This window comes from Macaca nemestrina, chromosome 12, assembly GCF_043159975.1.
Source record: "Macaca nemestrina isolate mMacNem1 chromosome 12, mMacNem.hap1, whole genome shotgun sequence".
Lineage (NCBI taxonomy): Eukaryota > Metazoa > Chordata > Mammalia > Primates > Cercopithecidae > Macaca > Macaca nemestrina.
In genome coordinates, this window is record NC_092136.1 from 69,457,336 (window position 1) to 69,476,421 (window position 19,086).

Genomic DNA, 19,086 nt, shown 5'->3' on the forward strand with positions numbered 1-19,086 from the left:
ATCCAGCACTTTGGGAGGCTGAGGCAGGTGGATTGCCTGAGCTCAGGAGTTTGAGACCACGCTGGGCAACATGGTGAAACCCTGTCTCTACTACAATACAAATAATTAGCTGGCTGTGGTGGCACACGCCTGTAGTCCCAGCTACTCAGGAGGCTGAGGCAGGAGAATTCCTTGAGTCCCAGAGGTGGAGGTTTCAGTGAGCAGTGATCATGCCACTGCACTCCAGCTTGGGGTACAGAATGAGACTCTGTCAAAAAAATAAAATAAAAAATAAAAAATAAAAAAAAGAAAGAAAGAAAAGAAAACTACTTCTTGTAATGAAGATGGGAGAAAGCTTACTTTTTTGTGGGTTAAGGCAATTAGTAAACACAGATGGCCTAAAATTCCCCAATACCAGCCCTTAAGAACTCTCCCACCCTTTTTTAAGTGGAGCTGTGTATTCAGATTTGGTCTGTATTTTCTCTCCTATTGCTAGTAATAATATTGAAATAAAATATAAACTGTTTGCTCATCTTGCCCTGTGTGATTTTTTTAAAATGACAGATGTCTCTTAAGGAAACAAAGAGAATAGTTTTCTTTGTGATCTGTGTAGGGTGTAGGCCGCTGCAAGTACTACCCTCACTGAAGATAAATGCCTGGCTTGACCCTGTTGACATGTTATATTTCAGATGCGTGTACAAATAACTCTATTATTTGCCATACAGACTGCACTGGTTAATGATTGATTGTCTCCCAATTCTAAATTCACTCCTTTTGCCTTCTCTGCAAAAATGGACCTCAGCTCTTTAAGTTTTGTTGTTGTTTTTATAATCATGTGATACAATGCTAAATTTTCTCAATAGGTGAAAATGGTGAAACATTGCAGGAGGAGAAGGCCTTGCTTCCTGGATCTTACATGATCATTGCCCAGACTAGCAGTTTGGGTGCCTTCAGTTTCCAGCAGGTTCCTGCCGCTCTTGCAACTTCTTCAGTGTCCTACGTCTGCAGCTCACAAAGCACATAAGGCCCAGTGACCAGCAGCTTTCTTGGAAACCTACGTATGGCTTTTCCTGGTAGCCTAGAGGTCAGATTCCTGGAAAATTCCACTAGAAAAGCATCACAGCCATTTTTCCTGTTTCTCAATGACCATATCTATATTTTTTCTAATGAGGTGTGGATTTCAGACCAAGGAAGGAGAGTTTCATTCTTGGGTACTCTATTTCAACCCTAGGGGTACTGACTACTTCTTATATCCAATATCCTATATCCTTTAGGGTTCTCTTCACTTCTTAGTGACCAGTCTTTCATTATTTCAATCCCCTGTTAAAGTTAATAATTGTTTAAATTAAAAGTTACTTGTCCAAAGTGTGGTTTCTCTTTTTTTTATTGGATTCAGGATACACAGATCAATTATATTGTGGGACAAGATGGTAGTCTTTATGTATGTGGATCTGTAATGGATGCTTTGAAATATTTACATAGTAATGCTAAAATGTATTAACAGATGAATTCAGTTTAGTTACTGCTACTTGGTTTTTGAAATGAATAAAACACTATGAACTTGCAAATTCCTAGTGTTTGAACTATCACTCCACTCTACATTTTATACAGTAATTATGACTGCCACTATATGATGTTACCTCTCTAAATTGACATTTGGGATATTTACGTTTTTTAGATGAAATGTTCAGTATACTTTGTGCATATTGTCTGTAGCTTTAGCCTATACTTCCCATGGTACTTGTGATGTCTAACTTTATGTGCCAGTTGACCATGCTAAGAAATGCTCAGTTAGCTGGTAAAACTTTATCTTAGTGTGTCTGTGAGTGTGTCTCTGGAAGAGATTAGCATTTGAATCAAGAACCTAAGTAAAGAAGATCACCTTCACCAATGTGAGTAGACATTATCTCATCTGTTGAGGACCTTAATGGAACAAAAAGTTGGAGAAATGCTAAATTCAGTCTTTGCTTGAGGTGAGAGATCCATTTCTTCTTACCCTTAGACACTGACACTCCTGATTTTTGGGCTTTTGGACTCAGGCTTGGACTTATCATTGGCCCTCTGATTCTCAGGCTTTCAGACTCAGTCTGAATTATACATCACTAGCATTCCTGGTTTCCCACCTTGCAGACACCAGATCATGAGACCTCTCAGCCTCCATAATTGAGTGAACCAATTTCTATAAAAAAATCTCTCTATGTATATGTGTGTGTGTGTATTATACATAGTATATATACTCCCTATGTGTTTCTCTGTGTGTATATATATGTATAATAGATACTTTACATATATGTAAAATTGAAAGATATTATAAACAAATGGATCACTTTTCAGAATTAGGTCACTTTTCAGAATTTAAATGCATGTTGTGCTTAGAAACACACCAATAATTTTAATCATATAGCACAGAAAAATTCAGCATTAGATGATTTATGACGCCCAATAATAACTTTCTATAGCTGTTTTGGAATAGATGGTTCTACAGGAAATTTGAAAACCGTTAAAATAGTTATAGGCATGTAGCTTTTGGTATTTATTCATCAAGTTTTTATTTGTTATGCCACTGGATAATCCTTGATAAGCAGCCATAAAGAGAAATTCATAATGGCATAAAGACTAGAACTATGAAATGAGGTGTGTAAAATGAGGTATGAAATGAGGCTTACTAGGAGTAAAGAAGTCTGGATTGATTGATCATGGGAAGACAAAGAATTATACTATAGTTCATGTGTACAGCTAAGCATTAATAAAAATATCATGTTATGAATATACAGAGTGCCTTCTCAGTGAAATATGGTGAGAAAAAAATCATCACAACAACATTTCATAACATAATAGTTTGCATTCACTTCAGAGTTGATAAAATTAAGTTGGGAAATTTAGTGTGCTCCCTGCTGCCTAGCAACTTCTAGTTCAAATGCTCACAGAAAGTAGGACTTAAAATTGGAAAGGAAAGTAAAATGTCTGTTAAGGAGAAGCTCTTAGAATTCTGATCCACTTCAATCTTTTGCCTTCCTAACAAATGAAACACAAAAACATACAATTCAGAGAGGTCTTTGGAATCATAAGAAATATCCTGTGACACTATATGGTAAGTCTTTATATCTAATAGTCTACATCCCCCAATTTTGTTCTTCTTTACATTTGCCATGACTATAAAGGTGAGGCACTGAGATTCCAGACAAAATATGGAGTTGGTATGGTATTAAACATTTTATTTAAAATATGTGTAAAATTGTGACAATCTAGAGGAAAAGAACACAACTATCTGAACACATTGGAAATGAATCAGTGTAGGCAGTAATAAATGAGGGGCTCTGATTATTGAGAGAACAGAGGAACAGAAGAGTAACTGCGTTTCTCCAGCTCTTCCCAAAGGGTGATTCTAATTATGAACATGGGGAAATAAAGTCACACAGGTAACAGTCTTCTGAATGGCAGTTCAACTAGATTATCCTGAGGTTCTACAACACATGTCAAGACAACACAAACAAGCAATCATGAAAAAGTAGTATTGCCACTATATAGTAGGTACAAACTGTGATGTTTCAAGATTTCTGACTTAGCTCTGGTGTAAATGGAAGCTATGACACACAGTGTTGATCTTTTGCATCTTCCATGACCTATTCACCAGTCTGCCTGCACACCATTAGATGTTCCTTATCTACTTCTAGAGGCCAGACAACCCCTAGAAATTCTTCTGAAAGAAGTCTTATTTCTGATGCCCTGTGTGCATCAGTAAATAATCTTATGAGAGTATTCAGTACTAGCCACACTTCTCCTGCTCCCAGAAAATGAGTTATTTATCCCTGGGTCATTTTCATTTGTTCTCAAATGGGGTTTGTTAGAGGAGAGCTTTAATTCAAATCATTCCTTCATCAAAATCTTGAATAATCCACCATTTTTCAGAGCACCAAGTGTGGCCTTTAGAGAAGAATTGAAAAGGACTGTTCATTTCCAGAGACAGTTAACGAAAGTTCTGTTCCTAAGTAAATTAAGGACCAGTTACATTTTCTGTTTTGGGTAGATTTGTAGAATCTAGATTTGATGTGGAAGAGGAAATGTAGAATATAGAGGCTGCAAATTCAATGCAAATAATATGAATGGAAAGACATGATAGATTAAATTAGAAGCCAAATACTAATTTGGTAGAGAGCTAATATCAGTCTTAAATTGAACACTTTTTATGTCGACCTAGATGTAGTTATAAAATAAATTGATATCCAGCATGATAATGTGAACCTCCAGCCGTGAGCACACTCCAAACTCTCTCCATCTCTAGGAAAGTAAAGCATTCTCTACATGGTCATAAACATTTGATAGATCACTCTTGGGATCCACAATTCAGAAGAAAAATTTGTGCCACACGCTTTCAGATTATCTTGTTTTTTACACCATAGACAATAGGGTTGAGTGTAGGTGGCACAAGGAGGTAAATGGTAGACAACAGAAAGTGGGTGGAGGGGGCCACATGTCCAAAATGGTGGCTGAAGAAGGAGAAAAAGGCAAGAATATAAAATTCAAGGAAAACAAAAATATGAGCTGTGCATGTGTTAAATGCTTTGAACTGTGCCTCCTTTTGGTGTAGATGAAAAACAACTTGGAAAATCAGAACATAGGACACAAGGATAAAAATCACGTCAAATCCCAGAATGGTAAAGCCCACAAAAAGACCACATGCTTTATTGACTTGGATGTCTTCTGTAGCCAGCTTGACGACAGCCATGTGTTCACAGTAAGAGTGGGCAATAAGAATGGAATGGAAAATATGCAGTCTTTTGATAAGAATGGGTAACAGACCAACCAGCACTGTAGCTCGGATTGCCACTGCCACTATCATGTGAACCAAGACGGAAGGTGTGAGGATGGATGTGTGTCTCAAAGGATCACAGATGGCAAGATAGCGGTCAAAGGCCATGGCCAACAGAATACCAGACTCCATGCACTGCATGGCATAGATGAAAAACAGCTGAGCTAGGCAGGCATCAAAGGCCATTGAGCAAGACTTGAACCAAAAGATGGCCAACATCTTGGGAGCAATGGCTGCACACAGTCTTATGTCAGTTACTGCCAGCACAGCCAGGAAGATGTACATGGGCTGATGCAAATTACATTCCGTAGGGACGATAATCAGTAAAATGATGTTTCCCAACACAGCCACTGGGCACACAGAAAAAAGGAAAGCCAGTCCAAAACTGCACATTCTCTAGTCCAGGAATGCCAGTCAAAGTTACAGTTCTGGGGTTCAAATATGACATGCTGATGGACGCCATTGAGGTTGGTATTCTGTCTTTTCACCACTGATTCTGATACCTGTAGAAGAGTATTTGAATGGAAAGTGAAAATTTCTCAGCCTCCCTCTCATGCAACCACAGTGTGCATTGAGCAAATAAGTCAGTGCTGTGAATGGCAGTTCAGTTAGATTATCCTGAGGTTCTACAACACATGACAAGATAGCACAAGCAAGCAATCACGAAAAAGTTGTACTACAACTATGTGGTAGGTTAAAATGGTGATGTTTCAGGATTTCGGACTTAGCTCTTGTGGAAATGGAAGCTATGACACAGAGCATTGATCTTTTGCGTCTTCCACTACACTAGTCTGCCTGCACACCACTATTAGGTGTTCCTTCTTTATCTACTTCTAGAGGCCAGACAATTTCACCAGACTTAGAAATTCTCCTGAAAGAAATCTCATTTCTGATGTCCTGTGTACACTAGTACATAATCTTATGAGAGTGTTCAGTATTAGCCACACTTCTCCCGGTCTCGGAAAATGAGTTATTTATTTCTGTGTCATTTTCATCTGTTCTCAAGTGGGGTTTGTTAAAGGAGAGCTTTAGTTTAAATCATTCCTTCATCAAAATCTTGAATAATCCACCATTTTTCAGAGCACCAAGTGTGGCCTTTAGAGAAGAATTGAAGGGGATTGTTCATTTCCAGAGACAGTTAAGGAAAGTTTATTTTTCCTAAGTAAATTAAGGACCAGTTACGTTTTATGTTTTGGGCAGATTTGTAGAGTGGAAGGAGAAATGTAGAATATAGAGGATTTTTTTTAATTAGTTTGTTTTTCACCAAGGCCAAGAATTTTTTTTAAAGAAGAATACAAAGATATCAAATTCAATGAAAAATGAACAAGTTGAAAAGGACAGTATGTATTCAAAAGCAGAACCTGGCTAGTTGGATTAACATGACTGAGAGTGTGTGTGTGTGCCTCTGTGTGTGTGCGTGTGTGTGTGTGTTCATTTTCCCAGAGGTTAAAGATCCATGGATCACTAGACTCCTTGGGCTCTGGGTAAGATTTCATATCCTACTTTGTATAACTGGCTCCCTACTTTCTCTTTTAAATAACTTTATGTAATATTATGAGTAATGAGCTGTGGTTTGAATTCTGAAGATCTGTTGAATATAATGCCCGCGTCTTAATACCTCCCTAGTTCTACAGTCTTTCCAGATTTTGACTCATGATCCTTTTGGGGGGGATTCCATTAAATACAACCTTTTCCCCCTTTAGTCTTAGTTTTATTTATCACTCTCTAATTTTTGAACCATTTCTCAGTTTGCTTCAAACTGTCCATACCTAAACACAGAGCCCAGTTCCTCACATAAAGAGATTTTCTCCATCTAGTAACATCCATACATCCTTAAAAAAGGAAGCCTTTTATGAATAATGGTAAAAATTTCTGTTTCTTTTTCTCTCTGGATAGCAATTTCTTTAAAAATGTCAGATGAGCAGCTACTTTATTTTCACAGAAAGTACATGTTTGGGAGTACAAAAATAATTTGTGGTGTATTAATTCTTATATAACAGAATGGAAAAAACACTAAAATATCTTTGCTTGAGATCCTGCAGAAATACTAATGAGTGGACTGTGGGTAGAACAGCTACAAATAAGGACTAAAGCAATAAACATTGTGGGCCAGGCGCGGTGTCTCACACCTGTAATCCCAGCACTTTCGGAGGCCGAGGCGGGCAGATCATCCAAGGTCAGGAGTTCGAGAGCAGCCCGCCCAACATGGCGAAACCCCATCTCTACTAAAAGTACAAAATTTAGTAGGGCATGGTGGCAGGCACCTGTAATCCCTGCTACTCAGGAGTCTGAGGCAGGAGCATCACTTGAACCTGGCAGCTGGAGGTTGCAGTGAGCTGAGATCATGCCACTGCATTCCAGACTGGATGACTACAGTAAAACTCTGTCAAAACAAATCACGTAAACATTGTGAAAAAAAAAATCCCTTTGATGCTGACATGAGATATTTGGAAGTATGTGGTAGAAGGAATGGTGAAGTATGTGGATAATGTTTCTGTTACTTATGAATGAGTTGCCAGAAATGATAGATACTGAAAGAAAAAGATCTCATAAGCTAAAACTGTTAGAATTTCTTTAATCATTCCATAAGTTTCCATTAACCTAAAAGCAAAAATAAATATTATACTTATCCCCACCCACTTTATCATAATGTCTTTCTTTATCAGATTACCTCTTAGTATTCAACAAGTGATTAAAATCAAGGGCTTGAAAATCAGAAAGATGGCCTGGCTACCAATCCTGGATCCCTCATGTATCATGTGTAGCATCTTGCCTGAGTAGCTTACACACAATTTATTCATCTGTAAATTAAGAACACTAACCCTCACTTCATTGTTAAATGAGAAACTGTATAGAAGAGATTAGTGTCTGGAACAATTTAAATATTCAATATATGGTAGCTTATAATTGCTTAGCCTGCTCTCAAACTCCTGGGCTCAAGCAATCTGCCTGCCTTGGCCTTTTAAAGTGCTGGGATTACAGATGTGAGCCATTATGCCCAGTTTTATTTTATTTTATTTTTTTCTGTAGAGCCTGATATTTTGGCAAGGCAGAAACAGAAAGTAAAATATTCGGAAGAGATAAAAACAAAAAGAAGTAAAGTCTTCTTGATGATAGAAACAAAGAAAGCTAGAAGACAAGAAAAGATCTAGAGTCAAAGAGCTTTCCTCCATCACCTTGGGTATAAGATTAGCCATTCTTCCAAACAGTCATCAAAAGATCTGATTTGAAGTAAAAAGGTGACATTCTAAAAATGTTTGCAGATTTTTTTTGGTGCGGTTAAAAAAAAGGTAATATGATTAAGAAAAAAGTAAATATTTACAGCACTCCTCCTTTATAGGCTTCTGAGTATGTAGTAATTTAATGGGGGAAATATATACACATAAATTACCTCAAACCCACTTTCTATAAGAGACAACAGGGTATGAGCTTGATTAAGAGCTTGATGACTCTTAACTTTTTAAAATAATCTAACTGTTTTCATATAATGGGTGTCTTATTTTTACCCACTGAGTAGAAGCCAAAGAAAAGAATAGACGATCTCTGACAGAGACAAGAAGGAAAAATGGAGGCTGGGAAGTCCTTTGCCCTGACAGAGAGAAGTTTGAGGTGCTGGGCAAATAAATAAGATATGAAATACTTAGAAACTATATGATTCTCTTCTCCATCCTCTACTTTCTACATTGCTCAAACGTCTGTCTCACTTCCACTCAATGGTAGATTGCTATTAATTATTCTTCTTAATTTTCCTAAATTAGGAAATATTAGAATTAATTGGTATTCAATTGACTAGACTCTAAAACACTTGGTTACAAACTTGCTTATGTAATTAATTATTTGGAGAACAGAAACACATGAAGATATTACCTAATTACTTATGAATATATTTTAAGTCTAAATTATATTAATCTATCCCTTCATTTTTTATGAAAAATTATAAATACAGAAGAAACATGGACAAAAGACTCATTGAGTTAAGTAAGATTTAAAGACACTATTCTATCAATTTTTCCTAGATGAACTGCCATCACAGCCATATCCGCTCTCAGGGGATCCCACTTTGCACAGGGAGAAACTTACCTGCGTAGAGTTGAAGACTGGTCTATTATGTGATTAAGTTGGTTTTATCACTTGTTTCTACCAAAATTTTCAGCACATATAGATATTAATGGAAGAGTCACTGGGTTTTCCTGAAGGTCTGGACTTACCATAGAGCATCATTATCCTTCTGGTGTCCCTAGAGTATCATTATCCTTCTGAGTCCCAGGCTTCCTTACCAGGAGCAAGTTGGTCTCAGACCTGGAAGGCAAGGTCATAAAGTTTTCTGATTTTTAGAAGAAAAGAGTCTCTCAGGAAACAGAACCAGGAAATATCTGGTTTTGCTCACATTCAGAGTAAGTTGATTATGGGCTCATTAGGAATGCAATCAAGTGAATATAAGAGATGGAGATTTCCTAAGAAGTAGAAATGAAGATTAATTATCTTTTCTGTTCTATCATCTGGCAAGTCCTTTAACTGCAGTGGAAGAGTAGGAGCTATTCTGCTTATAAATAGAATAGTAATACTATTACTACTACAATTACGTGATACACTTTACTCCATTGCCTTGCCCAATATTTAATAGTAAATTTAAATACCCCCTTTTCAGGGACAAGATTTCCAAGTTTTCTCTGTTGATTGAGACATCAGATATTTCATTTTTTTCTCCTTTCTTGATAGAAATTGAGACTAACTTCAGTAACAATGTGTATCCAGTTTCATTGATCTACTCAAAGTCTTCAGATAACAAGTTTTATAGAATATATCCATAATGTGTTTTCCCTCCAAAATATCTGGGGATATTGTAGGGAAAAACAACTGTAGGTTGTTTTTCTAACTTCAGAGTTTTTAGCCTTTCACCTATTTGGCATGTAAGGTCAATAATCCACTGATTGTAATTATGAAGCTGACAAACTGCCTTCCTCTAGAAGACTCCTAGGTAACAGTATTTTAGATTATAACGAACAAAGTATAGATTTTTTTTGTCTGTTAGAATGTGGTTTAACTGCCTGGCACTCACTTTCCAGTCTCATGTGAGAACATTGCTGATTCAGTGTTCCAGCATTCTTACATGGTCAGTAGCTATCCAGCTTCAAAATCACTTGTCCAACCTCATTATGCATACAAAATTCATTGAGTTGTAGAGGAAAGAATAAAATATTTTTTAGACTATCAGTTGTCATTTTTTTCTTACTCTCAGTTTCCTTAGAAGTTTTTTTCCTTCCTCTTCTACCTCTTTTTAAATTTTCCTGTTGACTTGCTTGTCTGCTTGTTTATAATTCCAATTTTTATCTTAGATTCAGGGGTTACATTTGCAGTTTTGCATAATACATGATGCTGAGGTTTGGAAAACAAATGCTTTCACCTCACATATAGTGAACATAGTACCCCAAACTTAGTTTTTCATTCCTTGCCTCCCTCTCTCCCTCCCTTTCTATTTATCCCCGGTATCTATTGTTCCCACCTTTACGTCCATGAGTATTCAATTTTTAGCTCCCACTGGGGATGACCTCCAGCATTTCTTCTTCTTTTTTTTTTTCCTTTCCTTTTCTACCACTTCTTTTTCTCTTTCTCCTCTCTCTTATCCTTTTACTTTTTGTCGATTTCACTGAGTCCCAAAGGGTCAAGTCTCATTAATCTTCTACACTTAAATGGACACTGGTACATTTCACTAACTCCCCCACATTTTTCCTATAGGCATATATAAATGTTAAATTATCATTAAAATAACATAATCTCTCTTTTGCATAAAAATATTCCTGAGACTTTCCCATTCGATAACAGGTTATATTTATGTTTTTGCTCACATACCGTATTAATGTGGTTTTATGGTTTTTGCTCTCTACTGCAAGTTTCCATACAAGGAAACACATATCCACTTTATGGCCCAGCAATTGTACTATTTGGTGTTTACTCAAGAGAAACAAACATGCAAGTTCACAATAAGATTTGTATACTATTTTTATACCAGTTTCTGCACAATAGCACTACAATGAAAACAATCCAAATATCCATCAAAAGAATAATGGGTCATAAGCATTCAGTTTGATGAAATTTGACATGTGTATACTATTGCATAACCATCATACAAATTAAATTATTAAAAACTTGCAGTACCCAGAAAGATCCCTCATGCCCCATTCTAGCCATTCTGCTACTAACTTCCTCACTCTAGGTATCTTGATACTTTACTGATTTTTATCAAAGATTAATTTGTCTTTTCTTAATTTTATTTAATTTTCATTTTAAAACAGAAGTTGGAGTGGATTACACAAAAACTGTAATAATGTATTTCAAACAGAGGGATTGCATTAAGAAAGGAAGGAGTCCTGACCTGTAGCGTACAGATCTATGTATACCCACTTAAGTAAAATTATGTATAGGAATCTGTGTGTGTTTGTGTGTGTGTGTGTTAAACATTATTTATTATACAAGAGACACCTTTGACAGATTGTTGACCATTAACAGAGGGTCAATGAAGTCATATTTGCAATTGTACAATAGAAAAGTCAGTCTGAAAACTGATGTAAGAATTTGAAGATGAAACCGTAGTGAGAAAATACATTTAAAAGTGGTTGAAATCATTTAAGCAAGAGATGAGACACATATTTACTTCGATCGAAGGATGCATTTTGTCTTCTATTTATATGCTTCACATATAGTTCACTTAAAGATCTTAAAAATTATGTCTACAAGTGAAGGTATGCATTGCTTTGACCATAGCCATTATCTGCATCTGAGGTGATGTTATTTTAAACAGAAAATTCCTCTACATGGTTCTGGGAGCTATAAGCCAGGATGAAGTCATGATACACAACAGTGCATTTCAGGTGCAAACAGAAGCTTTATAATGTCACATTTATTCTCTGTTGTCAGACCTGCACTCAGAAAATATCTTTCATTGAAGAGTCCTTTCTAACATCCTCTCTAACATAGGGGTCATCTGAAATGGGTCAGTCATGTAAGTAGAATCACACGATATTTGTACATTTTATGACTGGCTTATTTCACTAAGCATAATGTTCAAGTTTCATCCAGGTTGTAGCATGTGTAAGAATGTCATCATTTTTAAGGTTGAATAAATATTCCATTGTATGTATATACCACATTTTATTTATCCATGCATTTGTTTATGGGTATTGTGTTGTTTCCACCTTTTGGAGATTATGACTTGTAGGGTCCAGCTCCACAGGGTTGATGGGTTTTTCTCCCCATGTGTGGAGACAAGAGATTGTAGAAATAAAGACACAAGACAAAGAGATAAGAGAAAGGACAGTTGGACCCAGGGGACCACTACCACCAAGACGTGGAGACTGGTAGTGGCCCCGAATGCCAGGCTGCGCTGATATTTATTGGATACAAGACAAAGGGGCAGAGTAAGGAGTGTGAGCCACCTCCAATGATAGATAAGGCCATGTGGGTCACATATCCACTGGACAAGGGGCCCTTCCCTGTCTGGCAGCCGAGGCAGAAGGAGAGAGAGAGAAAGAGAGGGAGAGACAGAGACAGCTTATGCCATTATTTCTGCATATCAGAGACTTTTAGTACTTTCACTAATTTTGCTACTGTTATCTAAAAGGAAGAGCCAGGTGTACAGGGTGGAACACGAAGGCGGACTAGGAGCGTGACCACTGAAGCACAGCATCACAGGGGGCCTGACTGATGTCAGGCCCTCCACAGGTGGTGGAGGAGTAGAGCCTTCTCTAAACTCCCCTGGGGAAAAGGAGACTCCATTTCCAGGTCTGCTAAGTAGTGGGTGTTTTTCCTTGACACTGACGCTACTGCAAGACCACGGTAGGCCTGGCAACGGGCGTCTTCCCAGACTCTGGTATTACCTCTAGACCAAGGAGCCCTCTGGTGGCCCTGCCTGGGCATAACAGAAGGCTCGCAATCTCACTATGTCCCCTCAGCTCCTATCTCCATATGGCCTGGTTTTCCCTAGGTTATGATTATAGAGCAAGGATTATTATAATATTGGAATAAAGAGTAATTGTTACAAACTAATGGTTAATGATATTCATATATAATCACGTCTATGATCTAGATCTAGTATAACTCTTGTTGTTTTATATATTTTATTATACTGGAACAGTTTGTGCCCTCTGTCTCTTGCCTCAGCACCTAGGTGGCTTGCCGCCTACAATGAATGATGCTGCTATGAACATGGGTGAACAAAACAACATTTTGGCTATTGGGAGTCCCTTTTGTATTCGTGTGAATTTTAGAGTAGTTTTTTCTGTTTCTGAAAAAATTATCATTGAAAACTTAACAAAGATTGAATTGGGTCTGTAGATTGCTTTGGATAGTATCAACATCTTAACAATATTAAGTTTTTCAATCCTTCAACATGGGACGTCTTTCTATTTATGGTGTTTAATTTCTGGTTAATGTTTGCTTCGTGTATTTAGGAGCTCACAGCTCTGGTACATATATTTCTAAATCTTTATCTTCTTGATTAATTGGACTTTTAGTATTACAATGTTTTTGTCTCTTGTAACAGTTTTTGCCTGTAATTCTATTTTGTCTAATATTGGTATAACAGCACTACTCTCTTTTGGTGATTCACCTGTCTTAGCCTCCTGAGTAGCTGGGACTGCAGGTGCATGCCACCATGCTCATCTAATTTTTGTATTTTTAGTAGAGATGGGGTTTCACCATGTTGGCCAGGTTGGTCACGAACTTCTGCCCTAAGGTGATCTGCCCCTCTCAGCCTCCCAAAGTGCTGGGATTACAGGAGTGAGCCACCACGCCCAGTTGTTTCTTGACTTTTTAATAATTGCCGTCTGACTGGCATGAGATGGTATCTCACTGTGGTTTTGATTTGCATTTCTCTAATAATCAGTGGTGTTGAGCTTTTTTTTCGTATGTTTCTTGGCCACTTGAATGTCTTCTTTTGAGAAGCGTCTGTTCATCTCTTTTGCCTACTTCATAATTTTGTTATTGTAAATTTGTTTAATTTCCTTGTAGACTATGGATATTAGACCTTTGTCAGATGGATAGATCGCAAAACCTTTCTCCCATTCTGTAGGTTGTCTGTTCACTCTGCTGATAGCTTTTTTTGCTGTGCAGAAGCTCTTTAGTATAATTAGAACTAATTAAATTTAATTTAACTAAACTAATTTAACTAAACTAATTTAATTTTTGCTTTTGCTGCAATTGCTTTTGATGTTTTCATCACTAAATCTTTGCCTATGCCTATGTCCTGAATGGATAGCCTAGATTTTCTTTTAGGGTTTTTATAGTTTGGGGTTTTACATTTAAGTCTTTAATTCATCTTGACTTAATTTTTGTATAAGGTGTAAGGAAAGGGTCCAGTTCCAATTTTCTGCATATGGCTAGCCAGTTTCCCCAGTAACATTTATTAAATAGGCAACCCTTTCCCCATTGCTTGTTTTTGTCAGATTTGTTGAAAATCAGATGGTTTAAGATGTGAGGTCTTATTTCTGTGTTGTCTATTCTGTTCCATTGGTCTATGTGTCTTTTTTTTTTTTTTGTACCAGTACCATGCTGTTTTGATTACTGTAGCCTTGCAGTTTAGTTTGAAGTTGGTGAGTGTGATACCTTCATCTTTGTCCTTTTTTATTAGGATTGTCTTGCTATATGGGCTCTTTTTATGTTTCATATGAATTTTAAAATAGTTTTTGTTCTAATTATGTGAAGAATGTCAATGGTAGTTTAAAGGAAATAGCATTGAATGTATAAATTACTTTGGGCAATTATGGCCATTTTCACAACATTGATTCTCCCTATCGATGAACTTGGAATGTTTTTGCATTCGTTTGTGTGCTCTCTGATTTCCTTGAGCAGTTGTTTGTAGTTCTCCTCGAAGAGGTACTTCTCTTCCCTTGTTAGTGGTATTCATAGGTATTTTATTCTCTTTGTATCAGTTGTAAGTGGGAGTTCATTCATGATTTGGTATTTGGTATTAGCTTGTTGTTAGTATATAGTTATGCTAGTGAGTTTTGCACATTGATTTTGTATCCTGAAAATTTACTGGAGTGGAATATCAGCTTAAGAAGTTTTTGGGCTGAGATAATGGGGTTGTCTAGAAATAGGATCATGTCATCTGCAAAGAAAGATAATTTGACGTCTCATCTTCCTATATGAATACAATTTATTTCTTTATCTTACCTGATTGCCCTGGCCAGAACTTCCAATACCATGTTGAATAGGAGTGGTGAGTAAGAGCATCCTTGTCTTGTGGTGGTTTTCAAGGGGAATGCTTCCAGCTTTTGCCCATTCAATAGGATATTGGCTGTGGGTTTGCCAACATATAACATCTTAACCAATTTCCCATTTTTCCTGAGAATACTGTGCTGGCAGCAAGCTGCATATTTTTTTCCTAAACGGGAAATGCAATTGTAACAATATGTTTTAAACTGATACCAATCTAACTTCAACTCACTTACTAAAGCTCTACTCCTTTAGTGCTTCACCTCCTATACAAACATACCATGTTTTTTTTCTGCTATGTTTTTGTTATCACATTTTATATATTGTGTATCCATTAATATGGATTCATAATTATTTGTATGCTTTTTTTATTTCTGTAAAAGAATACAAAGTAATGGACAAAAATAATGATGATACTAATTTTTTATTTGTCCATGTGTTTTATCCTTACTGAAAAACTTTATATTTTTATATGGGTTTCTATCAGTCTCTAGCCTCTTTCATTTCTATATAAAATACTCACTTTTATATTTCCCATACTCCAGGTATAGTGATAATAAATTACCTCAGATTTGTTTATCTGGGGATATCTTAACTTCTCTTTTATTTTTAAGGGAGAGTTTCTCACGTGTATGGTTTCTGGCTTAAATTGGTATTGAAGTTAGATTAGTGAATTAAAGGGAAAAAATGTGTTCTGGGTCATTTTACTTTCATTCAGGACTGGTCCTGGTAGGTGGTTGACATAATATTTCAAACTACTGAGCTATGGCTACATCTTCAGGCATAAACCTGCGAGACTGCAAAGATAATTTATTCCTGAAATTATGTCTATTTTCAATCATTATCACCACCAAAAAAAAAAAAAAAATTCCCTCTTCTGCCAATGATTCCATAGGGACCTGTTGTATCAAATGTTATTCTCACTTATCCCTTGAGATGACCATGCTGAAGCTGCTACATATGGAGACTATGTGTTTAGGTTGCTTCTTGACTCTGAATAAGTTTATATATGAACTAGTTAAGGTTTTTTTGAAATGAGAGAGGAATGGAAAGAAAGAGAATAGCTTGAATATCTATAGAAAAATTTAAAAGACATGATACTCCCTCAAAAAATAACTTCTATATTAATTTTTGGACTGAGGGAATACATATTTCTTTATTCTCCATGGATAAAATGAAGAAACTGCTAGATTCTAGGAAATATACATCTTTTTTAAAGGATTTAATAGAAATGAGGGTTCTTTCTCAATTTGAGCATATTTCTTATTTTGCGGATCTATTGAAATAACAAAAACATGGCTGTCTGTGACTACTGGACTCAAATACAGGTTGGCATTTTTAGGGAGACAATATCAGAGGGATTATGTCATGAGTACTTGGGCTAAAAATTGTTTTGTAAACCAGTGTGTATATCTGTGAGTGTGTGTGCTTTCCAACTCTACTCTTGCAATGTCTGTATTGCATTTATATATCCAGTGTATACTTACTGAGCACTTAGTAAGTGACAGTCACTGCTCTAGAGACTACATTATAAAATTTATCATCAGTTAAGTGTTTACTCATTGATGTGTGAGGACTCTTGTTTGCCCATATAATCTTACCCACGTAAATATCTTTGTATGCTTTGAATCTCAACTATATTAGATTTTAATTTGTTATTTCATAATTGCTTTTTCATGAAACTTTATGCTTTTGTTCTTATTAATTATGTGTGTTTGTATAGATACATAGATAGATCTCTAGTATATCTATATAATTGCATGTAATTATACATCTATCCTTATTTTTACTTTTGTTTAAATCCAATATGCCATTGTTTTATATTCTCCACATCCCAGTCTGAGTACCATTTATTCAAGAAGGCTTTATGTGACTCACTAAACTTGATTTGGTCTCTTGCAAGTATTTCCACATAACTCATTTTTTCTCCTATTTGGGATCATTTATTGATTCTGGATAGTATATTTTGAGGTAATGGTGTTGAAATTCATATGAGTGCATATTATACTTACAAGAATTTGTTTGCTACATAGTGAAAGCAGGTTCTTCTTGAGGCTAATGGCAATACTACCCAAGGTCGCTGCCTTGACAGGTGATGGGAAAGACCAAAAATAATAGAGTTTGTCTAAAACTGAAATATTTGTGGTGACTTACAGTCTGTCTCTACTGTAACCCTCATACTCCCTGACTTGTGCTTAACCATTTTATCCCAGGGTTTCTCTGCAACGGAGACTGGACTATCTACTGGAACTATGAGAAGATATATAAGAAAGCCTCTTTAGTAAGTAACTGATAACTCTGATATCATTAGGTCAATTTACCAATCCAGTAAACAAATTACTTTGCATGTGTTATAATTTGAGCTTCTAAATCAACACATTAAAGTACACAAGAAGGATCCACCTCCATAGTGAAATGTTCTAAGTCAGAATAAAGGAGGATGGGAAGTTGGGAAGGTAGTGAGTGTGGTTAATGTTAAGAAATACCTTTTCTTGAAATCTATCTATCTATCTATCTATCTATCTATCATCTATCTATCTAGTTCAAAATGATATATTCTATGCCCTACTTAAAGGTTGCATGAGAGAAATGATTAAGTGATCAGAAATTTAAAAAAAACATGATATTTTATTTGTCAAATTAACTACTAACTCAGGGTGGCAAATTAAAGAGCAAATATGTAGATTATATTAATCCTATTTTAGAACTCACACTAAGAACTGCAATATCATATTCATGTGGGGAAGGCAGAGACTATTTATCTCAATTCCCTAAGTCAATTAAATTATGGATTACGAAATCTTCTACCTAAAGCAAAGGTACTTTATAACTCACTAAAATCTTACAAGGCTTCTGCTTGATCTCTTGTGTTTATGGAAAATTCACTTACATGAGAGAAATACTGAAGGAGAGCTCAAAGAAGCAGCATTTCAAAAACCCGATTTCATTCAAAATAATCTCTGGTTATAACTGATATGAAAGCATCCCATAGAGATTGACTTATAAATTCAAACCCACGTACCATTGAAGGGCATCTCTTATGCCTTAGGAGTAACAGTTTGCATCTTTCACATTTGGATATCTGAAGTACACTCTATGAGCTCCAATTTATGGGTGGTACTAAATACAGGTCTTCAATATTTACTAAGCATGTATCATATTTGACACCGGATTCAATGTTTTTGGTAAAACAGTAAATATGTTAGATTTAGAGCTTTCTGGTAACTAAGATTAGGGGAACATAGAGGAAAATCTAAGAAAATGCTATGAAATAAATGATATGGAGAGCTTACAATAAAATATAGATGGAAAACATGACAAGCTATGGGATTGTTACCTATAACATCTGTAATTTGGCAACCAGTTAATTGATACAAAAATAGGTATTTTTCAGAAAGTCCTGGTAAAAGGAAATAAAGCAGAGAATTTTTTACATTTTCATATAACTGTTAATGTAACTGACATTTTTCTACAATAGGCAGAGGAAACCGTGAAGATATGAAGATGCTGATAAAAGGGATAAATAATCCTTTTCTCCCATGATTTTCTTTCTTGCTTCCTAAGTTTTAGAAGCCTTGGCCTCCTTGTCCTTCCTGTTTGTTCCTTCTTCATAACACTTTTTCTTAATATTTTTGTTACCAGAATACATAATATCCCAGACTCTGAATAGTTAAAGCTCCATCATAAAGTTCCAACTTAAGTGTGACAACTGTCACTACCCGATCTAATAACCATACACACTAGTCACTATGTATCATCTTATGGTATCTTCCTTCTCCTTGTAGAGTGTTACCTCCTTGATAAATCCATGTATTTATCCCCAGTTTCTAGAACATTGTTTCTTATGGAAAAACTGCTCAGGAAATATTCGTGGGATGAAGTACAAGTATGACTCTATAGATGGAATCCTTTAGTGGAAATGAATAGACAACGTGACTTATAGGTTCCTGTGATAATATGACATTTTATAAGAGTTATCTTTCAGTATTACAACAATTTGTACAGCAATAAAATGTACAACAATTTGGTACATTGTAAGTAATCATTTTATTATTCTGGTCCTAGTGAATTTAAACACTTCAGAT

At 36.0% G+C, this 19,086-nt stretch overlaps 1 protein-coding gene across 1 annotated transcript; it reads right to left on the reverse strand.

Moving 5' to 3' along the window:
* Positions 1-4,351: 4,351 nt before the first annotated feature.
* LOC105468635 (olfactory receptor 52A5-like) lies at positions 4,352-5,182 on the reverse strand. The gene has a single exon (XM_011718830.2). The coding sequence runs from the start codon at positions 5,180-5,182 to the stop codon at positions 4,352-4,354; it is 831 nt and encodes a 276-aa protein (XP_011717132.1).
* Between the last annotated feature and the right edge of the window lie 13,904 nt (positions 5,183-19,086).